This window comes from Histomonas meleagridis (genome assembly GCF_020186115.1).
Source record: "Histomonas meleagridis strain 2922-C6/04-10x chromosome Unknown contig_26, whole genome shotgun sequence".
In the NCBI taxonomy this organism is placed as follows: Eukaryota; Parabasalia; order Tritrichomonadida; family Dientamoebidae; genus Histomonas; species Histomonas meleagridis.
Window position 1 is genome coordinate 61,927 of NW_027150837.1, and position 15,782 is coordinate 77,708.

The 15,782-nt window shown below is 28.4% G+C and overlaps 3 protein-coding genes across 3 annotated transcripts; 2 read left to right on the forward strand and 1 right to left on the reverse strand.

The window, feature by feature from the left end:
- Positions 1 to 1,865: 1,865 nt before the first annotated feature.
- Positions 1,866 to 2,156, forward strand: GO595_004248 (uncharacterized protein; the record flags this gene model as incomplete). The annotated part of the gene is made up of 1 exon (XM_067917359.1): positions 1,866 to 2,156. The coding sequence occupies one exon, from the start codon at positions 1,866 to 1,868 to the stop codon at positions 2,154 to 2,156; it is 291 nt and encodes a 96-aa protein (XP_067775372.1).
- An 8,987-nt stretch (positions 2,157 to 11,143) lies between these two features.
- On the forward strand, positions 11,144 to 12,916 carry GO595_004249 (cobalamin biosynthesis protein CobT; the record flags this gene model as incomplete). Its single annotated transcript, XM_067917360.1, has 1 exon — positions 11,144 to 12,916. One exon carries the CDS (start codon positions 11,144 to 11,146, stop codon positions 12,914 to 12,916), a length of 1,773 nt encoding a protein of 590 aa, XP_067775373.1.
- A 571-nt stretch (positions 12,917 to 13,487) lies between these two features.
- GO595_004250 (NAD(P)-dependent oxidoreductase) lies at positions 13,488 to 15,074 on the reverse strand (the record flags this gene model as incomplete). The annotated part of the gene is made up of 1 exon (XM_067917361.1): positions 13,488 to 15,074. One exon carries the CDS (start codon positions 15,072 to 15,074, stop codon positions 13,488 to 13,490), a length of 1,587 nt encoding a protein of 528 aa, XP_067775374.1.
- Between the last annotated feature and the right edge of the window lie 708 nt (positions 15,075 to 15,782).

The following is a 15,782-nucleotide window of genomic DNA, read 5'->3' on the forward strand; positions in this document are numbered from 1 at the left end:
ATTTTGTTTTCTTTTTTTGCGAGTTCAATCATTTCTTTATATATTTCTAATGTAATATAATTTGATATAGTTGAATCCATATATTTAAATATAACTTTTAAAAAGAATTTTAAAGAATTTTCTTCAGTATAATATTTATAAGCTGTTTCTGTAATGAAATTCGACATATTTATTTCAATTGCCGTTTTAAATCCAAATGATATTTCTTTTGGATCATTTGAAGAACATATAAAATCCATAAAAATATCATACATAATACTTTGTAATGCACGACACCTTAAATAAATATCTGGATTTAAGCCATAGATATGAACTGTTGAGCCAGCAAAAATATTTATAGCCATTTTAAAACATTCATTAAATTCTCCTTTTCTAGACATATTTATTAAGTTTTCATTCCATGAAATAAATTGTATTGTAAACATTTTTTCTTTGTTAAAATAATATGGCGTTTCTCCATGAATAGATACATGAGTTATTTTTCGAAGATTATTTTTTATAACTGAAGTTGTATAATATTGTTCTTCTATATTATTATTTTCATAATTTGCAACATCAAAAAGAGATCCATCAGATAAAAGAATTTGAACAGAAAAATCTATTAAAAACGCAGTTGTTATAATTTTCTTTAAAAATTTATGGGAATAATAAGGAATAATACTTCCTGAAATACTATCAATTCCAAAAATTTGAACTTCTAAACCAAACCAAACAATTAAAATCGTGATTCCATTTAGTTTAGTTTTTGCAATAAAATCAATTGTTCCTTCATTACATGAAGTAATATTAGTAACATTAGAAATAATTTCGTTTGCATTATAAAAATTTACACTTTTCTTTGTCGAAAAAATAAAAAATGATGAAGATGTTTTTGGCATGAAAACTTTTCTTAAAACATTTGTACTCGTATATATACATTGTTCTTTAGGTGATAATAATGTACCTAATCTTGTAAAATGTAAAATTTTATGTTCTTTCTCAATTGCAATACAAGATTGATCATCTTCTGAATAAGTAATATAAGTAATAACATTTCCATTTTCACGAATCATTTTTGAAATTAATGATTTCTTTTTTGCATTAAAAAATGATATGTTTCCACTAAAATGACCTGTGACAATATCTTCTGAAAGATGAGAAACAGAAGAACATAAAATTGGTTCTATGCACTTTTCAGGATCCCCAATTTGAAAAAATGAATGATCTCCATATAAAAGAACATATGGCATTGTACAATATTCAGAATACTCATGATTTCTTAGTGAATTAAAATGATTTTTTCCATATATACAAATGAGCTTTTCATTATATGAAATTCCCTCTATCCTTTTTAACGAAGGAACAATTTTAAATTCATGTTCTTGATTAATTTTAATTTGATGAATTTCAAAATTCATTTTTTATTAAAAAAAGTTTAAGAAAACCAAAAATTAGTTTTATGAAAAATCCTTTTAGCAAAAACAAAAAACATGTAACCTATTTTGACAGTATCTAAGTTGATAAAATCATATTTCTTAATTTACGTATTTTGTTAGCACTCGTGTATTGGTTTCGTTTAGGGAATTCCTTTCTTTGTGAAAGATACTATATGTGTATATGTCGAATTGAATGATTATTTTCGGAAATAATTTTTAATATCTGACGATTTTTTAATATTTTAACGTTAACTTAGCTTGCTTTACATAACAATTAAATTTATATTATTACGAGTATAAATTTTTTCTCCTTGAAAATGAAGACATGTCTTTATTTTTTGTTGGCGGGCTGATCATAACGGTTTCGGTTCTATCTTTTTTTTAAAACAAGTTTTTGACAGCAGTATTCAATTTCAACAAAACGCCAAAAAGTCGGTTAACAGATATCAGATGTGTAAGGAAGTTGACGAACCCTCATCATCATCAGATAAGAAGCCAAATAAGCAACAGGCCCAGGCTCCTTCTCCTCCTCCACCACAACCAGAAACGCCGGCTCCACAACCATCGAGCCCACCACCAGCTCCTGTTACACCAGCGCCATCCGTTCCAGCTACACCACCAACTCCTGAAGCACCACCACGCAATCACAGTTCTGAATTTGTTACAGATGATTCATCATATTATTCTTATGGAAGCGATGGTTATTATACTGACGAATATTATACAACTACTGAGTCGTAATCTAAAAAATATTTTAACCTTAATGCCTTTTTATTTTTTTTTTTAGGTTAATTAAACTTAATTCATTTTAATATTCAATCTTTTTAAATTTTTGTTTTGAGTAACTTGAAGTTTCTCTGTTTTGTTGTTGTGCACGTACATTCTTCAATCAAAATATTGAAAACAAGTTTTGGAGAAAGAAATGGACAATCTTTTCTGGTTGGCTTTTGTGTGAAAAAATTCAATGGTGTAAACGGAGTTTTACACAGAAAAACTTGTATCGTAATGACGTTGCCAAGTGTAAACTTTTTAAGCTCCAAAAAGAACAGGTGGTTTCTTGTCCACTTTTTGAATGAAATTTCATCCACCGAAACCGATCAAAAAGTGCAATTGATTTTCTGAAACCAGGTTTGTTTCCTGGAACCATTATCAAAGCAGTGATAATCAGGCTGGTAAAAAAATCGGAAACATATTATGCTATAATAAAATTTTTTCTTAACACATTTTGTCAAGATTAATTTTAACTCGCTTGCGATCCAGATTTTGTCACAAAAAAATAACTGAATTACTTAAAACGAGTGTTAGTAAAATTCAAATTCCAATAAAATTTGTTATATCATTACAATTATTTTTGAAAATAATTTATATTTTTTAAATCAAAATGGTAATTGATAAAAATTTAAATTTAAAAAGTCAAACGATGAAAATATTTATAAGTTTTCGAAGAATGAAAAAATTCCACTAACAAATGAAATAAAATCAACTTGATCAATCATCTTTTCAAATTGTATTTTTTTAAAAATTCTTGAAAACTGTATGCTTTTTAAAATCTTTAATTTTTTAATTATTAAAAGATGTTTAATTTGCTTTTTTGTATTTATTTTTTATTGCAAAGCTTTTTGTTTTTTGTGCAAATGACCAAATATAAGCGGTTTTTATTCATGGAAAAGATTAAGGAATCCCTGATTTATTTAGGGAAAAATAGGGGTTGGGAGTCAATAAAATCGCCGTTTAAAAAGGTTGATATTAAAGAACTTCTTAAAAACAAAGAAACTTTTTCGCATGATTTTTTTTATCCATTAATAATATCATTAAAATCAAATGAAACAAATTTAATCGAAAAATCATTACAAGCTCTATGTGAAGCTTATTGCCAAAAGCTTCTTGATTTTATAATCCCAGAAACAAATACGCATATTCTAATAGAAATTGGTAAAATTTTTTCAGAATTTTCACCAAAAATCTACAAAAATGCCAAACTCCAAATAGTTCGTTTTTCACTTGGCGTTATTTCAGGCGAAACATCCATCGAATCACCAGTACATAATGAAACATTACTAAATTATTTTCAAGCATTATTCGAATGCACTGTTACAAGTACAAACCATACTGAAGATTCAGCCTCAAAAGCAGCAATCTTTCAAGCTATTATTTCCATTGCAAATAGATTTGAAAAACCACCAATCTATGATACCGACGAGAAGTTAATTGGTTTTAGTGTAGCAAAAACTATCGTTTTTCGTAGCATGTTATCTGAACTTTTTGAAATATTAGATAATCAATCTTTTATCCCAGAACCATATAATGTTTATGAATCCGACGGCCTACTTCTTTTGCGAACCATTTGTACTAATACCCTATCCGATAATAAGAATCCTGAATTTTCAACATTATTATCCATTCAACTCATTATTAGTTTTCTTAATTGTGACAAAGAAATCATTCACACTTCATTTGGTTATCTGAAAATTATACGAAATTTAATTTGCTCAATCATTTTAATCTTATCAAAAACAACATCATATTCAGTTTTTACAAGTACACTACATCTTTGTCGGCTTACAATGACGAAATATCGCGAGATGCTTAAAGCTGAAACTTCAGTATTTTTTTCGACTTTATTTTTCGGTATAATTGATGGCGATTCACCTGAATTCTTTAAACTATCAGTCATTGAGCAAATTGGAAAATTTTCAGCTCCATATTTAGCTCAACTTTTTGTAAATTTTGATTGTGATTTAGATTTGCAAGAAGCTAATATCTTTGAGCGTATGATAAAATCATTAATGAACTCACCAAACAAGATAGAATCAATAAAAGCATTATCTATCATCTTAGAAAAGCTGAACAAATGGTCATCAAACCAACATCCAAATTCTCAAACCGTTTTACCCTTTGAAAAAACGCATAAACTGAAAATAAAGTATTCAAAAGCTATCGACGAATTCAATTCGGATCCTGAACATAACTTGAAATCGTTAATTAAAAGTGGTCTTGTTAAAGAAGACCCTAAAAGCATTGCAACATTTTTTCATACGCATCGAAATCTATTAAGTTATTCTGGAGTTGGGCTAATCTTAGGAAGTTCCAACAGTTTTTATAAGGAGATTATGCATGAGTATATTGACATCATCGATTTTTCTAACAAGTCATTATGCGAAGCATTATATTATTTTTTATCATTATTTAAATTACCACCTGAATCACAACAAATTGATCGAATCATAGAAAAATTTGCGCATTCATATTATCTAACACATAAATCCGAATATCCATCAGCTTCATCAGTATATGATGCATCATTTGCAATTGTAATATTACATACTGATGCACATAATCCACAAGTTATCCATAAAATGCAGAAAAACGAGTTTTTAAAGCTATATCGAGATATGGATGAAGGCGATGCATTACCTGTTGAATTCATTGAGTCTATTTATGATTATGTCGTTTCACATGAAATTAAACTCATTAACTCAACAGATGTAATATCGATACAAGAAGATTTTCGTTCGCAAACACAAAAAGGTTTAGAATCATATAAGAAAAGTATCGATTACATTAAAGAAGCGCAAAAACAAATGCGGAATTCAAAACATTCCGAAATTCGATGGATTTCAAACATTAATTCCGATTTAGTACGTCCAATATTCGAAATGATTTGGATGCCATTAAATGCATTAGCATCGAATAATTTAAATGAAGATTGTAGTGAAGAATTAATCGAAAGTTCATTAAAGATATTAACATCATCGATAGGTATATCAGCACGATTTTATATGGAAATCGAATCGACTTATTGTATGTCTGCGTTATGTTCATTTGCTAAGTTACAACCATGGACAACAATTCGATATCAAAACTTAAAAGCGATTCGTGAATTACTTGATATGTCCAAAACATTTTCATCATATTATGAACCTGTTTGGGAGAAACTTATTACGTTATTTGCTCAAATTAATTATTTAATGTTAATCCATAATACCACAAATTTAAACAATGAAATTGTTAATAATAATGCGAAACTTATAGTAACTTATATACCATTAACAGAAGTTGATTCATTGTTTGAAGCTTCTTCTAATTTCCCAAGTGTAGCAATTATATCATTTGTAAATGCATTATGTAAAGTGTCGAATAATGAATTAGCTCAACATCCGCCACGGACATTTTGCTTACAAAAAATAGTCGAAGTTACTTCGTTTAATATGGAAAGAGTTCGTTTCGTATGGACACAAATATGGAAACCTATAAGTAATCATTTAATCGAAGCTGGTTGTTTCCCTAATGAATCAATTGCTTGTACAGCAGTTGATTCTTTAAGACAATTAGCAGGTCGATTTTTATCTCGTGAAGAATTCCAAAGTTTTCATTATCAAAAGGATTTCTTAAAACCTTTTCATTCGATATTACGGAAAAGTAAATCGAAAAATATTCGATTACATGTATTACGATCATTAAATTATACAATTAATAAATATCATTCGAAGATGAAAAGTGGTTGGGAAGCAACTTTCTCAATGTTAGAATCAGCTGCGACTATTAAAGAAGTTAATCGACTTGCATTAACTGTGTTAATTGATATTCTCGAATTACATTTGAATGAAATTATTAACGAGAAATTCATTAAAAATGTTTTTAATACAATTGATAAGTTTCTATTAATTGGTAAAAATATTACGTTATCAACTGTTTATATAATTGTTGGAATATATGAACAAATGATGAAATTAAATTCGGGTTTTAATGATTTTAAATATTTGTTAAATTGTATTTGCGGAATTATAAAAAATAAAATTTACGCAAATATTTTATTAAAGAAAATGAAAAAAATTACCAAAAATTTGTATTGGAAAGTAATATCAAACGATTTCTTAATTAAAATTATCGATGAAAATAAAAATGATGAAAATTGGTTAAATGAAATTGGTTATAAATTTGTGAAATTAATAATACCGAATTGTTGTGAACAATGTATTAATGATGGAATTTCATTAATATTAAAATGTTCAAATGTTTTAAATCATAAAATCTTAAATATTTGTGTAATTAATATTAAAAAATTTAGGAATGATGAAAATAAAAATATTTTTATTGATGTAATTTCTAATTTGTTAAATTCCATTTCTATAAATATAAAAAATAATGAAAAAATCGATTTAATGTCTGAATTAATCATTGATTTAATTGATTGTTTTCAACCTAATGACTTAAAATTAATTTCGAATTCATTAAAATCAAAAATAAATCAAAGTATTTTGGTGATAAAAACATTATTAATAATTTCGAAAAAAGAATTAAGTTTAAATATCATAGACATTAATGAATTCAAAAAGATTTGCGTAAATTTGTTTGAAGAATCTGATGAAGGAAAAGTGGCAGTTATCGATGAGGTAACAAAATTGGATGATAAGCAATTCGTAGAGATAGCTCCTTCTTTGGCAGTGAATGCAGCGAAGGATATATCATGTGGTGAGAAAAAATTAAGTAACGCATTGGCAGCATTCTTCTTAAGAATGTCACAAAAATGTTTCTCGGAAAATATTGTTGAATAAATTTTGGTGTGTTTGTCGATATTCAAGAATTTGTTAGAATTTCTTCTGTGATAGTTATCCAATTTGTTATTGCTTAAACTGATGGAAAAAAATCGGCAGTATCGGTTTCACTTTTTGAACGTGATTCTATCATAACCGATCGAAAAGTGCTGCTTATTCCCCACAAACTGAGGTAACGGTTTCCCTTATTTCAAAAGTGTCATTCGGATGCCAAGTGGCCAAGCTAAAATCTTTTATCTTGGTGCTCTAAGGTACTCCAACACATAAACTCATGAAATGCATTTCTATCTTTATGGTTGTGCAGATCATATGTTTTAAATTTTTTTAATTTTTATGAAAATTTTCAAATTTAAATTTTTAAAAAACATCTTACATAAATTGTTTTTTGATAAAAGCTTGAACAAGGTAATAGGTTGCTTCTTTTATTTCATGAGATCTCTGTTAATAATGATTTGATTTTTTTTAAATAAAATCTTTTTCGATTTTTTCAAACTTTGACTTTCCTTGTACTAGGAAATCAATTGATTATAAAATGTTCAATCTCAGTTATTGCACACTTTAAGTTGTGATGTCAGATTTATTTTTATTTAATTTAAAATTTTTTGAATATGTTTGAGTTGACGCTTAAAAAATGGAAGCGGAGGGGTTGCTTGAGTTAATGAGAGTTGCATCAGGAAGCGACAATGAAAGGCGTGCACAAGCTTCCTTAACTCTTCAGAAAATGACGTATTATATCGATAATATTCAACAGTTTGATAATGTATTAAATGCATGCACTACTGAAAGACCTTTACTTCATTTGTGTCTTGTTGCACTTCGTGATATACTTAATAATCGAGGTGTTTTACTTGATGAATCTGATATCCAAAAACATATGGATTATCTCCTACAAGTTTGTTCATCAATGGCAGACAATTTAGCTTCAGATCCTCCAATTTTGAACATGCTTTCTGAAGCAATAGCCATAGGTTACCGACTAATTGTTGAAAGACATGTTGAAACATTTAAACAATTATTCAAATTTTATAATGTTTCCAATTCACATAACATCATTCTCCTTAATGTCATGATATCAATTGTTCATTCATTTGAAAAGAGACTCAAGCATAATTCGAGAAATGACATGGAAACTCTTAAGAAGTCTTGTTCAAGATATTTAACATATGATTATGTTGATTGTGCTTTCAAACTTCTTATGATTGATGATGAAAAAATTGTTCAATATTCTCTTCAACTTCTTATACAATGCTTTCAATTTAATACAGAAAAACCTGAAGAAAGAGCAAATGAAATCAAATCAAAATATCGTACATTTTATGAAACACCAACGATTCCTGATCGACTTTTTTTCCTCATTCGAAATTTACATCAGCCTATTAACGGTCTCTCACTTCACCTTCTATTTTTATATTCGAATGTAACAGAAAAAGCATGGTTTCATGCAAAAATTCCCACACCTTTTAATCAATATTGTAAGTACATTACTGATAATCTTAATGATTTATTTGAAAACTCACCGCATGTTAATGATTTAATAAATTTTTTAAACAATTTTATTAAATTAATTAACTTAGAAACATTTCTTAAAGTTGAAGAAAATTTACAATTTTTTATTTCAGTTTTTAACTTTACAATGAATAAAGGCACTAAAGAAATAATTAAATTTTGGGGAATTGTTGGCTCAAATAGTATTTCATTACCTGAAAGCTTAATTGAACAACTTCCAAATATTTTTGAATTTTATATTAAATTAATATTAAATGATTTCGAAAATGTATGTAATGAGTTTTATGAAAATTATGAAGAATCAATACATGTTCTAAAAGATTTATGGTTAACAGTAAGTAAATGTACATCACATGCAGTAAATTTTTTAGTCACTAAATTTAATGAAATAATACAACAAGAAAATTTAACGAATGAAAGTTTCCAACAAATTATAATATTTATTAGATTAATTGATGCATATAGTCAATGTTTTAAAGACCACACAAAGTTTTTAGATATAAATGATATATATCGAAGTTTTGCAATTCTTTTAAATTCTGTTTTTGATTATATATTAAGTACATCACCTAAAATTGGGATATTATTAAATAGTTTTCCAGAATATGTATGTAAATCAGAACAAGTATTAATATTATTAGCAGGTACAATAAAAAATAATGTTTTAAAACAAAAAATGGCATTGATAAATAGATTAGAAGAATACCTTGGTAAAAATAGGCAAGACATATATCATTTATTTGTTGATCGATTTATGAATGATTTAAATATATTTACGCAATATCCATTTATATTATATCAAATCTTAAAATTTGTTGAAGAAATGTGTAATCCAAATATATCAACTACGTTAAGTAATTATGGAAAAAATAATAATTTATTATATAAATTAGCAAACAGAGAAATAATATTTAACTTCGAAAATGTTGAATTTCCACAATTAAATAAATTATTACCAATGTTATATAAAATTTATACATATAATATCAATAATTGGCCCCAATTTTTAGCATGTTTTGATGAAGAAATCCAAAACATTGAACCTACTAATTCCGCGCAAATATTTATATTATGTCGAAAGTTATATGGAATATTTCCATCATTAACTACTGAAAATAATATTTTTATGTTTTATCATTGGGTTTTTAGTCATTTAAATAACTTCATTATCTATATCCAATCGAATTCACAAATCAAAGAAGTAATCCATGCAATAATACAATTATGGTTACAAGTATGTATCCATAATAATAAGAAATTTCCACAAGGTTCCTCTTTTGGAATCGAATTATTTAGAGCAAACACACAAATACTATTGTTACTTAAAAATACTTGTAAAGATAGTGAATGGCTTGCAATGAAGATAATTCATTCTTGTATTACTGGTAGATATGCTAATTTCGGTATTATGAATTTATATAATGATAATTCTTTGCAAGTTGTAATTGATTTGTTCTTTAACTTATTAAATAATTGGATAATTGGTGAAGATGATAAAAAATTAATTAAAACAACAGAATGTATAATGGGTATTGTCAACATTGGTTGTGGAATGTCCATCTTCGGTAATCAAGCTAATGCTGTACTTGAGTTTTTGATACAAAATTTGTTGTTGAGACGTATAGATGTTTGGGGTATAACTTGTGAATGTTTATCTTGTTTAATGGTATTCGTTATGAACGCTAAAAAGTCTTTGAGACCATTCTTACAACAAATTATAGTTTTGTTGGATGGTTTAATAAATTTGGATTTCGATATTCCCAAGAATCAACAGAAAAAGGGTCGTAATGACGATAATTTGTTAAAGACAACTGCATTTCCTTTGTTTTATATGTGGCAATATGATAGACAAGCTTTGGTAAATGTGTTACAAGAAGTAATTAACACATTCGAACCACGATTTCAAGAAGAAGTAAATGAAGTATTCCATAAGCCATTTACTGCTTATCCACCTGGCCCTAAACCATTTGATGATTTCTATAATAACATAAAAGTTTTCCAAAGCAATATACAAAGATTTCCTGTACAACTATCAAATATACCAACTTTCGCTCCAATATTCCATAGAAATCAGCCTAAATAAAAAATTTATGTATATGAACAGACATTGTCAATTTTTACCCTTTTTTGTGATTTTGCCCTTTTATAGGCCTTTTTTGGAAAATGATTGATTTCAAGAATTATGAAATCAAGGAAAAAATATTTGATTGTAATGAAATGACTGTATTCAAAACAATAAAGAAAGATACAAATGAATCTCTTTTGTTAAAAATATTTCATTTGAACTTTATTTCTTTTCGTGGATACCAAAGATATATTCAGGCACTTGACGTATTCACAAATACAAAACATCCCTGCATTCAAAATATTCGTGAATTCTCAACTGTTGATCAAAATGGAAAATATGCTTTTGTTATTTCAACACCAATAATTCCAAACAATATGAAAAATTTATACAAAGAATTACATGAGAACAATTTCAAGCCATCTAAATCTCAATTTCTTAAAATATTTTATTCAATTTCTTCAATTCTTAAACTTTTACATTCATCAAATGCGACACTTGGAAGATTTGATTCTACAGCTATTTATTTTTCAGATGATGAAGTTATTTTAACAACTGCTGGTATTGAACCACATTCAAATAAATTTGGAATTTTCCCATGGATGGCACCAGAACTTCTTCAACTCGATCCAACACCACAAAGTGACGTATACTCTCTTGGTGTTATTTTATTTGAAATGATTACTGGAAAACTTCCACTTGAAGATTCTGCAGATAAAAATGATCTTATGAGCCGGATTAAAGATGGTGAACGAGATCCTCTTCCAGAGTCTGAATTTAAGAATATAATCGAAAACATGTTATCTCAAACACCAGAAAACCGCCCCAGCATCGATTCAATTTTTGAATTTCTCGGCGGTTATGAGTCAGAAATTTCTGAGTACATAAAACGCATCAAACTTGGCGAGCAATCATGCCATTGCGGATTTGAAGCTAATTTTGGGCATTTTGTGACTGAAGGTAATGCACTATTCCAACTCTTTAAAGCTACTTTATTACCAGAAAGTGAAAACGATCAAATTATTCAACTTATACATAATGCTGCCGAGAAAAAACTTCCACATGCAATGTTTGAGATCAGCATCCAATTAGAAGATGAAGATCCAAAGCGTTCACTAGAATTTCTAAAGAATGCAGCTATTGAAGGACATATTCAAAGCATATCCAAATTAGGAATCGTTGCATTACAGAACAAAAACATCCAACAAGCAGCACAAATGTTTAAGATTAGTGCTGATGGAGGTGATATTTTTGGCATATCAAATTATGGCAAAATGTTATTAATCGGAGCTGGTGTACCACAAGACATTCCAAAAGGAATAGAATATTTACAAAAAGGTGTTGAACAAGGAGATTCAAATTGTCAATTTATATTAGGTTCATATTTAATTGAAAACGATAAATACGAAGAAGGCTTTAAACTACTACAATTATCCGGTCAACAAGGGAATGTTCGTTCACAGTTATTAATGGCATTTGAGTTATCAGATAAAACATCACCAAAATACAATCCAGAATTTTCATACCTAATGTTACAACAACTAGCAAACAATGGAGTCATTGAAGCTATGTTAAAACTTGGCAACATATTAAAAGAAGGTAATGAATATATCAAACCTAATCCCAAAGAATCGTATGATATCTTTATGAAAGCCATGGCTAAAGGGTCACAAATTGCTATGATAGAAATTGCGGAGTTTTTAATTGAAGGGAAAGTTGTACCTAAAGATACTAAGAAAGGTATTGCTATGTTAGAGAAGCTTGTTACTTTACATAATGTTGAAGCAATGTTTCATTTATCTAAGTATGAGAATCATAATGAACTGCTTAAGAAAGCCGCTGATAATGGGCATCCGTTAGCGAATTACTTGTATGCGATAGAGAATAATTCAGAAGTTTATTTAAGAAATGCAGTGAAATTAAATTTGCCGATAGCTATGAATTATTTGGGTGAATTAATTCTATCGAAAAAAGTTAACGGTACCGAAGATGAAGCGATGAATTTGTTTAAAACCGCCGCTAAAAAAGGTTTTGACAAAGCTAATTACAACGTCGGTTTATTGATGTTAGAAAAGAACGATAGAGTTAACGGTTTAAGTTATATTCAAAAAGCTGCTTTGAATGGTTTACCCGAGGCTGTATACAAAATGGGCGTAATGGTAATTAGTAATGAAATAGATGGTAACTTAAGTGAAGGCATAAAGTTAATTGAAGCTGCGGCTAATGACGGATATCCATTAGCTTTGTACGAGTTGGGTATGCTGTATTTGGACGGCAAGAAAGTGGACAAAGATGAGGAAAAGGGAAAGAAGTTGCTGAGGGAAGCAGCTGATAAAGGTTACGAAGAAGCGAAGAAAGCATTAAATAACATCTGAAATAAATATATAAGTAGTAACGTTTTGTTTTGCATTAACAATGTCGAAAGTAACAGCACTTTGTATAGTCCGACAACAAAAATTCATAAATTTTTGTATAGTTTTTTAGCAAATAGAAATTTTAACATATGTTCAGTCCCAAAAATATGAAAGAAAATCGAGAAAAAAGATTTTTTTGGTGTTAAAGATAAGGTTATCTTTAGTGAAGTGAGTGGAAATAGGAATATCGCGAAAATTACAAAATTAAATAGATAAAAAATTTATTAAATATATATTACTAAATATGTTCTCTATGAATAATGCTACAGTGTAGGCGTGAGTTATATCAAGGTGTCGTTCTACAGGTTTTTCAAGGCAATATATGTTAACAGCAGCGATGAGAATCCAAAGAGCTCTAAGGACTGACGCCAATTTAACTTTTGCAAAAGAAGTCTGATTTGGGCGGCGCATTTCAAATACCATTTATTTATATTTTGTATATAAGAATGTTTTATTCTTAGAAAAAAAAAGCTTACATGAAAACAAAAAAAATATTTGGGATAGAAAATTTTATTCGCTAAATTTGTTGAATTCAAGCTAGGACAAAGAATAACATCGTCAAAGAAATGATAACCATAATTCCTAATAAGACCAGAAAAGCATTTGATGACTTCTTTGGTTTAAACTCATCATAGTCCTTATAAATATCAAGATCATAATAATTATTTTCTTCTTTGTTATGAAGTGGATTCCAAACTTGTGCAAAAAATGGATTAACTTTTGCTATTGCATCATAGTTCCATGGAATTGGATCACATTCAGGGCACCAGTGACCACCTTTTAATATTGTATTTGGTGTCATATCAAATATATGTCCAAAGGCACATTTCCATTTTAATGGTGTAAATAAATCACCTGATTTCATTTCATCAGATAAACATTCACCACCTCTAAATTTTGCAGCTTCTTTCATATCATTTATATTTAATTCATCGATTGGTTTTGTTTCATCATAACCATGATTTAAAACAATAGCTTTCTCTGATGGTCGACTAAGATCTGTTTTATCCCATGTTTTAGGTAATGATTCCCATTCTTTATATGATCCAAAGAATGCACTGATTCGTTTTTCATCTTTATTCTTAATCCATGTAAGTGTACCAAATCGTTTATCATTTGCAATCAATCGCATAAATTCTTTTCCAATAAAGTTTGCAAAAAGAAATGATAACCTAAAGAACCATGGAGACTTTTTCTTGAGATCATTAAAATATTCTTTGATTGGAACATTATGTCGAAAATGTAAAATATTTTCTAATTCATCACTATCTAAATACCATTGACCATGGAAATTACGTGTTATAAACCAATTTGGTTCAAATATTTTCTTTGGTGCATCATGACCCATTCCAAGTGAATAAAGAATTTTTTCTTCAAATTCATAATTCGTCATTCTATATTCTTTTCCTGATCCAATATTATAAAAACGTCTCCAAAATGTTTCTGGGACTGAATCATCAAGAACATTACACATAAGTGTTGCACTATCTTCAAGAGTTGCCCATTCAAGAACACCACGTAAAACAATATGAAAAACGATAGGTCCAATATTATAAAGAAGACCTGGATGTAAAATACCTGATTGACGTAATGAAACCCAATGTTTTAAACCTGATTCTGCAAAAATTCGTTCTGCTTGAACTTTAGATACACCATAATGATCATAAATAGAGATATTAATCGGATCACCACATCTTCCCCAATGAATTGGATCATTACGATCTCCTGTTTGTGCAACTGTTCCGATATAAACGACTTTAATATCATCTGAATTAGGCTGTGATTTAACTGCTTTAACAATATTTTCTGCTGCTGTTACATTTGTTGCAAGTGTTTCTTTCGGTAAAAAATCAGCACGTGGTGAAACTAATCCTCCAATATGTAAAACATAATTACAGCCATCAATTGCTTTTTTGACATCATCATAATTCTTTAAATCTCCCCAAACTATTGTCACCCTTGAATCTTTTTCATATGAAGAAAATAATTGACGATTTCTAAATTTATCTCTAAGTAATAGAACGATATCAAAATCTTTCCTCTTATTATATATCTCGAGGAATGAGGCATGACCCATAACTCCAGATGCTCCAGATATAAATACCTTTTTACTTGTCATTGCAATGAAAAATTATGGAAGAAAAATTCTAAGGATATTCAAAACTCGAGAATTGAATGGTTATGGTTATCGTTTAACACCGTTATGTTCAAAATTCAATAAGATAATGACCGGTGTAAAACCGTTGATAACTTTTTCAGTTAATTTCTCATTTTTGAGAAATATGATCCCAAAAAATTGAAAAACACCGGTACAGCATGATCAATTTCTTATCTGAACCTCAGGCACGTCAGTAACATTAAATACAACAAAAAATCAATGTCAACAACGATAAATATCACCTCATTGTGAGCATAAAAACAATTCAAATAATCAATATCATCATATTCGATATATGAAAGTATAGAATATCATCAAGATTATCATCAATGTTATTAACATACAAAATTTTTAGTAAATATAAGAAGCATATCCGAAAAAATCAAAAATATTCTTACACGACGACCGTTAATTTCTTTTTTTTGTGTAAACAAATTTTGAATATTTTACACCATCCCAAACCCATTACGATGGGATTTATTGACGATTATGAATGCCTTTCAGGAAGTACAATTGGTTCATGTGGTGCTCATGTATTCATAGTTCTTTTGATGATTGCACAATCAATATCTTCATTGGTATTATTTTATTTTTTAGCGACTTATGCACGCAAATACTATTTAAGTCCAACTAAAGCCAATAAAAATATGATATTTTTGGTACTTCCTG